At 33.2% G+C, this 10,209-nt stretch overlaps 1 protein-coding gene across 1 annotated transcript in view; it reads right to left on the minus strand.

Moving 5' to 3' along the window:
- Positions 1 to 7,777, minus strand: part of LOC131874315 (uncharacterized) — a 156,616-nt gene extending 148,839 nt beyond the window's left edge. The window contains exons 1-2 of the mRNA XM_059217628.1: positions 7,741 to 7,777; positions 6,459 to 6,692 (exon numbers count right to left, since the gene is read on the minus strand). Coding sequence (XP_059073611.1) covers positions 6,459 to 6,692; positions 7,741 to 7,777 — 271 coding nt within the window. The remainder of the gene's footprint in view (positions 1 to 6,458; positions 6,693 to 7,740) is intronic.
- Between the last annotated feature and the right edge of the window lie 2,432 nt (positions 7,778 to 10,209).

Consider the following 10,209-nt stretch of genomic DNA (forward strand, 5'->3'; position numbering starts at 1 on the left):
GGCATTTGATGTCAAAGGGGGAGAGATTGATATGAAAAAACACATTGGAAAACACATATTATTCCTAGGGGGAGAGACTTTATCCCTTGGAGAGATTTTTACTTTGGGGAGAGATTGATTACTCTCTGTATCTATATTTTTATTTCTGGATGATAATCTTTTTTGGGAGATTGTTGGTATTTGGTTTTTGGCATTTCTGTTTTGACACTTTGATGGTTTTCCCATCTTGTGTTGCCATCAATGCCAAAGGGGGAGATTGTTGGTATTTTGGATATGTTGATATGGTTTTTTCATTCATGTCAACACCTATCAATACTTGTCAACCTATCAGCACTTGGAGGCTTGGTTATGTTCATCGGCAAGCAAGTGACTTATGCACAGTCACCAATATTTGGTTCACCGGTAGGATATATTGTTCACCAACACTTGGAATCACTTGGAGAATACTTGGTTATGTCGAAGACATCATTTGGACACTTTGTCTTGGTGATTTGTTCATTGGCCTATTCGAGTTTGCATATTTGCTGTTACTGGCAAATAGGTCCAGTATATACACTGGTAGGCTTATCTATTCTAGATTAGCATGGCACGTCATGGAGATGATTTTAAATTATTGTAAATACATTGAGCCAACATCATGCATCGAATATTGTTTCATTTGTAATTGATTTTATTTTAATATCTTTTAGTGAGCCGACCTACTCAATTGGACTTAGGTTATGGTATAAATGTAAGATCTCATTTGTGAGATTAAGATATATGCAAGAAAAGAGATTGTAATAAGATATATGTGAATATAAGAAGAGATATACATGCAGACATCATTCAAGATTGAAGGAAGGTTTGAAGAAGGCATATCAGAGCTAAACCAGTACTGAATCTAGCATATGGAGATGCTATTTTGAGTAGTACATTATCATTGGATTTAATCATCTGATTGTAGTTAGTGTGACTCCTATTTGTGATTAAGCAGTGAGCTCTAGGCGCTTGGCCTTTCTACATGTGCAGACCCCTTATTGTACACACATACTATCTGTAGTAGTATCATCTGATTGTGGGTAAGGTTTCCCACTATGGTTTTCTCCTTACAAGGTTTCCACATACAAATATTGGTGTTATGTATTGTGGATGTCATTATCTCTCTATTTCATGCATTAATCTTTACCGGTACTAAAATTAACTAATAAACTGTCTACTGCCATAAAGTTTGGTTTACCATTATCATGCATTAAGTCTTGGTTAAGTTAATTTTGGTTTGATTATATTGGACAACTGATTCACCCCCTCCCCCACCTTCAGTTATCTCTGGGACCTAAGAAACAATTGAATGATGGTATCTTTATTTCTGAAAGTAAGTATATCAAAGAAGTGTTGAAGACTTCCAGTATGAAAGAATGCAAATTGGTAAGTACACCGATGGTAATAGGATGCAAATTATCAAAGCTAGATGATACCCCTATTGTTAGTGAAAAGGATTATAGATCCAGGATTGGCAAGCTACATTATGTTGTTGATAGCAGACTGGATATTGCTCATGTTGTTGGCTTAGTAGCTAGATTTCAAAAGGAACCGAGGGAAAGTCACATGATGGCAATGAAAAGGATTTTTCGGTATCTCAAAGGCACATTAGATTATGGATTATGGTATCTCTGCAAATGAGATTTCACTTTGGATGCATTTACTAATGCAGATTGGGCAGGTAATGTGGATGATAGGAAAAGCACAACCGGTGGAGATTTTCTACTTGGAGGAAGATTAGTAGCATGGAAAAGCAAGAAGAAATCATGTGTTTCTCAATCTACAACTAAAGCTAAGTATGTTGCTGCATCCATGAATTGCACACATACCATATGGACGAGACATGTGCTAGAAGGATTCAAGATAGATTTGTTTGAGCTATTGATTATCTATTATGAGAATACAAGTGAAATAAATATTTATAAGTATCTTGTACTTCATGATAGAACCAAGCACATAGAGTTAAAGTATCATTTCCTAAGAGAAAGAGTTTAGGAGAAGTAGGTGAAGATGGAATATGTGAAGAGTAAAGATTAGTTAGCCAACATCTTTACTGAACCCTTACCGAAGGATACCTTTGAGTTTCTTAGAGGTAAATTAGGGGTTAGACCCCTACATTGGAAGAATTAAGATGCTGGAGATGGATCAATCATATGTATTTCATGTTTATCTTTCACTAAGGATTGATGCAAATGTAGGCTACTTCGTAGGGGGAGTGGCTCTGATAAGAGATGATGGAAGAAGTAGTAGCAAAATTGAAGACTAGTGATTCATTGCAACCTTTGACATTGTTGTCAAAGGGGGAGAAGAAAAGAAGGGAGAAGAAAATGGAGGGAAAAGAAAAGAAAAATTAGATTTGAGAGAAGATGATCAGCCTTGGGGAGAAGAACAAGATTAGATAGTGAAGAAGACAAAAGGAGGAGAATGGGAACATGATGTGTTTCCGACAAGAAAGTTGTAGACGATAATTATTACTCTGATTGTATATCTGATTAGTGTTGCCATAAATACCAAAGGGGGAGAATGTTGGCATGATTGGCATAACTGATGTAGATGGGATGATTGAAGATTGATGACTATACTAGTAGAAGAAAGAAGACCGAGATTTGACATAATCAATTATTTGTGTTGTCATTAATGGAAACTGGTGTCAACTGATGTTTTATGGTGTTTACATATGGTTCTTGATGTTTGGTTTATTGGTTAAGTGATTTAGTCTACCAGAGTTTGACAGTTTGACAGGGTTTACTGACAAGTCTATGAATTAGGATCTTAACCAGTAAAGCAGATAAGTTTTTATGGAATTAGGTAATTGGTGATGATTGATGACTTGTGGTTTGAAACATAGGATTTTATGGTGGATTGGAGTACGTGACCAGAACCACATCCTATGATGTTTACAGGAAGACATGTTTTGAATTTATAATAAATTTTTGCTAGGGTTTTAGTAGGGTTTAGGGACCAGTGATGAATTCACTCAGCTAGTAATGATTTTTGTTATGACAGTGATTGACGGTGATTCTACATGAAGGAGGTAACACAACACAACCCATGTAGATGATTAGAATGCTATTTTGGCACAATTCAAGGAAAAATTTCTTGGGAAACAACAAAATGATTAGTGGAGTGTGTTGAGGTTTTGACTTTGGTACAAATTGAATTTTTGTGATGAGTTATGATCAACCAACAGTTGATATTTCATTGTAAATTGTTTTAATGATCTGATATGATCCGCACTATAAATTTCAAGATGTAATTAGGGTTTATTGCCCGAGCTAATTGAGATGTCTATTTAGGATGACACAGTTAATGTTTTAGGTGTCGGTGGTATTAGGAAAATGAGTTAAGCCATCCTAGAGAAGATAGAGATCTAACTGAGTGTTGTAGACTGTGAAGAATAACTAGATCTGATTTAGTAAGCTGGAAGTGAAAAGTAATAGATCACTTTTCATTGTTGTTCCCTAATAGCTATAGTAGCATAAATCCCTCAACAAGTTAGGTCCTAACATGCCTTAATTATTTAAGTCCCCTAACAGGGCAGCTCTAAAAATGGGTGGTAAATCCTCTCACAAGGTTGATCCTAATAGATCATTAAGCTCCTAGTTAGAGTGATAGGTAAATCCCTTAACCGGTTGACTCCTAACAAGGTCCGCTCCTAATCGGGCGTATTGTAGGCTCCTAACAGAGCGTACTTCAAAATAGTATAAATTTTAGTGGGTACAACTTCCCACTGTGGTTTTTCCCATTTGGGTTTCCACATCAAAAAATTATGGTGTTCATGTGTGAAATGCTCTTTATTTGATGTTCATGTTTTACTTTTGATTATCGGTTAAGAAAAGTTGTGTTTCTTTATTTGAGATCTTAAAGTGGTTATTGGTATTGATAGTTTATTGGTTATTGAAGAATTCTGATCAGATTATGAGTTGGTAAAAGTGGTTGTTGATCTGATATTGAGTCGATGGTTAATATGATTAATAAGTTTGCATAAGTGAGAAATCTATAAAGAAAAATTGGTTTATGTGTTGAATATTTTCAGATCTATGATAAATTTATTTTGAATTTGAAAGTTTTAGTTATTGTTAATACTGATTCACCCCCCCCCCCCTCTCAGTATTAACCGGATCCTTATTATATTAATAACTATCTCGTTTACTTACTATTTGTATAGATTTGCTTCTTGATGCTTGTTTGGTGTGGGCCTTGGTTGATACAATTTTGGTTCCCTCCCTTTATTAATCTCATACTTTGGATATTGCTTTGTCTAATTACTCTTTTGGTTTTGGTGATTTTCCTTATGGTGGCTTCACATATCTTGATGAGTTATTGGCTAATGGCTGGTGTGGAGGGCTTCTTTCTTTAATCAAATGTGGCCTTATTTGTGATGCATATGATGATACTTTGTTGCAGTTTGAGTGGCTCATCGATTTAGTTCCTCGATCTATCTTGAACCCTACTTTGGAAGCTTTCATGGGTATTCACTCTTTTTTGGTCCTATAGGCTACTCAGTTGGATGCTCCTCAATTTTCCATTCTATTGCAGATTATCTCCCCCTCTTTGGATATTGGAGATCCTCCTCTTGTGAGCTCGAGCTCCTAGTTTTTGGCTTCTTCACTGCTGCATCTATATGGTTGATGTATTTTGTTCTCATTTGTTACTTGTATCGAGATTGATTATGATCTTCATGTATTTGACTTCTATTTGTATTTGGGGGAATTTTTGTATCTTGACTTGTGGGGCCCCTCACATGTAATGTGTTTTTTTGTCATTTTATGTAGCATTAGGCTTTTCTTTTCATGGGCTACAACTAGAGATTTTCTTTTGGATTCTTTCCTATTGGTATGCCCTTTGAATCCAGTTGTAAATATCTTAATATTAATAAAAGTTTAATGGCTTTGCCATTTTTATCCAAAAAAAAAATATGCTAAACATATCTTAAAAAATCTCTCTAAATTCTCACAAATTGTCAAATAATATTAACGAAATATATTAAGTCATCTCAAGGTATATATCCATTATCTCATCAATATGAAAAAGGGCCACATTTCAGGGTCTTTAAAATGTTATGACTAGATTGGTTAGACCAAAAAGAGTCCTTACAAAGAAATATTTGGGAAAAGAAGTAGTGAACTAAAACTTATATCATTTACTTTCCTTAAAATTTACTTGGCTACACTTTTTAAATTAATCCATCATGAAAAACAAATTGCAACTGATTATATTAGAAGTATGACTTCCATATTAGGTAAATTATAATCATCATTGACATATGATGTTTTGAGGTTTCAAAATACATGAATAAATTAATACCATCATTTTTCTTCTTGAGTTGGAGAAAGTTTCAAACCAAAGTAAAATGTGTGATTGGTCTTATGCCTCCCCAATCTTTATGCCTTATTCACTCTTTCTCTATCTTGGTTGCTAAGATTAGGCTAATTTATCTCTAGCTTTACCTGAATAATTCTCATTTACCTTCATGTCATATAAAGATTGATAAAAAATCTTACTATACTACATTAGCAATTATATAATTTATTTACAAATGTAAACATTCATAAAAAAATAGTTTTTTAGGTTTATTTCCTTGGCATCTTTCCCACCTATAGGAGCATAGTCTATTTTGATTGGTTAAAGTGGGATACGCACAAATATTTACGAAACCATCACACAAGTGCACAATGGGGGGAACTCACAAGCAATGAGACCACCTAAACCACAAAACCCAAAAAAGGATAGGCCCTTTTTTTGAAGAAGGCTTTGATTAGAGAAACTAAAGGGTTTGAATAAGGAACCCTGAACCATTACCTTGAACGAATCTTCTTACATTGGAATGATGTAGTCAAGGGAATGAACCATAAACAACAAATTTTGAAAGGCATCCCATAACCTTTTACCTATAGGAACAACTTGACTAAAAAAATTCTCTAGCAAGGACGAAAACCATAAAGCATTGGAGGTGCCAAGAAACCATGTGAGTGCATACCACATAGATCTGAAGGAACCAAGAAACCTTATGGTAGAAAAAACATCTAGCCATTCTAGAAAAAAATTTACACATTATATTTAAGGAATGGACTAGCACAAAATGAATCATAAAGTTTTGAAAGGAATCCCTCAACCTTTTATAAATAATAATCCCTACATATAGAACATCGGCTATTTCTAAAATAAAATCACAAAGATATTAAAATAGGAAATATTTTAACAAAATTTGTGTATTAAATACTTAAAAATATTATTTAAGTTTATATATCTCAAAGCCACACAAAATAAATTTCCTTTATTTGTGATTATTAAGGAAATTCATTGATCTACCTATATTTTCAACTACATGAGGTGTAGATTCTAAGTAGCATGGAACATATATAAAATGATCTAAGGAGACAAAAATCCAACCTCGAGTTGTGGTGTGCAGTCATTTAAGTAGTCTTGGAATGTGACACCATCGTTTTCCAATTCATCACCACCAGTAAAGACGACCACCATGTAGTTGATGATGTCAGGCCCAAATAACAATTGCAAGCTATCCAGAACAGCAGCTTCTTCCGCAGTAAAGCGATTCTTAACAGACACCACGTAAAGAACTCCATGCACTCCACCCTTTGCAAGATCAATACATTTTACAATTTGATTTTGAATAAATTCCTTGGAATTTGTAGAATTAGTATCAAACAGACCTGCACTAAGAAATAGTAACGTGTTAGAGTATCAAAGTACACACTTTCGACCTAAAAAGTTGTGATCTAGATCTGTTTTAGTTAGAACGAATCTAGACCTAACACATTTAGAATATACATATCAAAATTCGATTCATTAAAAATATTTCAATTATGAAATAAATATTTGAATTTTTTTTTTAAAAAAGTGTATTTATTGAAGACAAGAAAAGCTAATTTTTTTTTGCTTGTATTTTAATTTTCTCAAATATTTGTTGTAAATATTAAGAATGTTAAATACCACTTTTTAATATTTGTGCACTCCTTTAAAGAGTTATATAGTCTAGAAATAATTGATATAACAATAATTCTCTTAAAAAATAAGAAGATAGACAACCTCAATTAAGATGCAATTGATGACAAATAGTTTCATTGGTAAATGGAAGAATTTATAAAACTACTCACCAAAGTTAATTTAAAGTATGTGCCAATGGAAATACTTGTTTTAAGAGAGCCAAATAATATGGAAATTTTGAAAATATTGTAAAAAAGAAGCTAGTCTAAACCTACTTTACCTCTAATCTTCAATTTGATTAGAAAAATATTTATAAAGACACTAGAAAATAGAAATGTTAAGGTTAAATATGTGCAGATTATCATAATATAATTGGATAGGCTTAGTGATCATAATTTGAGGTTCTCTAGGGGATAAACCACTCATGTGAAAGATGGAGCTTGCATGTTATATAAATAGAAAATAAAAGATAGTAATTCATATTTACAAGCAAAGTGAAAGTCTATAGGAAAATATTTAATTTTCATTTAAAAATAATAATATTCTTTTTATAACCCAACCTTGGCTTCATTCGCAATATAAGGGAGTATGGCAGAGCACTTAGGAATCGTCTGCAAGTGCAGCAAGGTGTCCGCTATGGAGGAAAAGCCAGAGGAACAGATTGAGCACCTCCTAAAAAAGGTGAATGATTAGGAGAAAGCTACTGTGGTAGATATTTTGGGTCCGGCCTATTGGTCTGGGGGACATGTGCATGACGCTAGATTGGTGGCAGACTTGTTCCAGCCAATCGTTCAGGTCTTGGGTCATCCATTGTTGACAAATGGCATCCTGTGGAGGACAGTGGAAGAGGGGATTTACTTAGAGGTTATGCAAGCTTTGGATGGGATTGTCTCCAATCCTAAAGATGGGTGCATACTAGGTTATTTCTTCTATAGGCTGGACGGATTAAGACAAAGATGTAGAAGGCTTGGTCCATCTTCAAAGCAGGCATTGTGAAGGAAAATGGTTTGAAGCCTTCCTTCAGGATAATGGTGATTTCTTTCCAGAAAGACTAGGTGATAGGCTAGTGGTCATAGGAAATGGGATCAAGTATCTGTATAACTGATCTCGTTTGGTTATTGTAGAAGGAGTGACATCTCCATCACCTCGTCTAAGTTTTTTACTTGGAAATACAATGGGTATTGCCCACTAGGCAGAACTTGCTTTATATATATATATATATATATATTCTTTTTATGATATATGTTTACAAAGATGATGACAAGTGATCAATATTTATATAACTAAAATGGATTTACACTTTGTGATAACTTACTTATTCCTATATAATAGTAGCTATGTTGATCTTAAATGTGAGAGATCATGAATATAATACTATCTTATAGTAAAAAAAAATTAAAAAGATGTAATGGCACATCTTAGACCATTGAGCTTCCAACTTACTATTGCTTGTTCTTCTTGATGGTTATCAATTTATGATATGACTAGAATTGTCTGCATGTACATATACTAAATTTGATAGGTATCTTTGTAAGTTTACCTATAATAATGAATACATAAGAACAATAAGATAGAGATTGTGCCATGTGTGGTTTTCTATGATGATGCCATGAGTGGAAAATTATGGATGAGTTATACAAAGGAGAGGGAATAATTCAATAATTAAATAACAGCTTTAAAGTGTTGGAAAATAAAATTAAAATTATTCTTCCTATCATGAGAAGTAATGGATATCAAAATTTCTTTAATAAATTATGAAATCCAAAATTCAATTTATGAAATATTCTTTCACTTTAGAATAACTCCATAGCTCTACCATTGCAACACTAAATAAACAATACAAGCCTTTGTGAATTCAAGTTATGGTAGTATAATTGAGAGAATGTTATATAATAGTGTACAAGTGCTTAGGATTAAAGGTAATAGCATGTTTAATTGCCACCAATGAATAATAGGATGCAAGTGTGGCATCAAGAGCTCTAAATTAAAAATTGAATTTAAACTAAAGTATTACTTTAGATTAAGAAGAAAACAAATCTCATGCTAGCATGTATTTTGACTTGTAATTGGTGGTAGAGAAGTAGAATGGTAGCTTATAGGGAACAACAAACCTTGTTGAGCATGATCTCTTCTTAGAATAGGTAAGGAGGCCTATTAATGAGCATCAAAATTTCTAGAAGTTGATTGTCTACATCCTTAATGACATGATATTTTTTAGAAAGGCAAATTTTTTCCTCAACCTCATTCAAGGATAAGAAATTTCTAATATCCTTACAAAAATGTTAGGCATGGTTTTGACCTCCTTTTAGAAAAATAGCATAGCATAGCTCTAGGAAGTCTTAACAAGAGTATTATTTTGACACTAAAATATAGGAGATAGCTAAATAGTTCATTTGTTATTGGATAGGGAAAAATGAAAACTAGTTGTTACTAGGTTAATGATTAGAATGACATGCTTAGGTGTTGTCATTGATGTAAACATTCTCTGGTTAAAATTAGTGACTAATTTATATAAGTGATGTTGATTTCTGCTGACAGTTTTTCTCCACATTTCTTCTATGTTGCATATTTATCATTATAATTTGGATATGTTGTTAATATATATTTGGAGATGTTATATTATATATTTGGTGCTCTAGATTGCTGTGACAAGGAAGTTGTGTTTACTAGTATGTTTGATAGTGTTTGGCAGTCACATTTCTCCACATTTTGGTTTCTAGCATTGTGGTTTTGGAGTTAAGTTGATAATGTCCTTAGTTTCATTCTATTTAGTTGGCACATATTATGGGTCTTTAGAAGCATGGTTTAAAGTTCGATGGTGTTTACAATAGGTTTGGTCAATCTTAGTTGTTTACACTTCATATTGTTGCTCTAATAATTATGGATTATTGTATAATGTCTTTGATGACTATTTTAGTCCTAATTAAGATGTGTTGTGGTCCACTTTACATTATTTTTCCACTATGGGAATGTTTAGTGTCGACCTAATTTGAATTGTGTTGAGTTACTTTCTTAGTTGACCTTGGCAGACTTTGCATATGAGAGGCTGATATATAATGGTGTGTGTGTTGTGGGTATGTATGGTGAATTAAATTGAAATGTTATGGTGTGTGAAATAGGATCTATCTTCTTGAATATTTGATGACTGATATTAAGTTGGTGAAAAGTGTTGATTAGTGTGAGCCTTCATGTGCTAGTTACTGAAAGCAATGATAAAAAGTTATCTATAGATCTGTGGTTGCA

This window comes from Cryptomeria japonica, chromosome 3 (genome assembly GCF_030272615.1).
Source record: "Cryptomeria japonica chromosome 3, Sugi_1.0, whole genome shotgun sequence".
NCBI classification, from domain to species: Eukaryota; Viridiplantae; Streptophyta; class Pinopsida; order Cupressales; family Cupressaceae; genus Cryptomeria; species Cryptomeria japonica.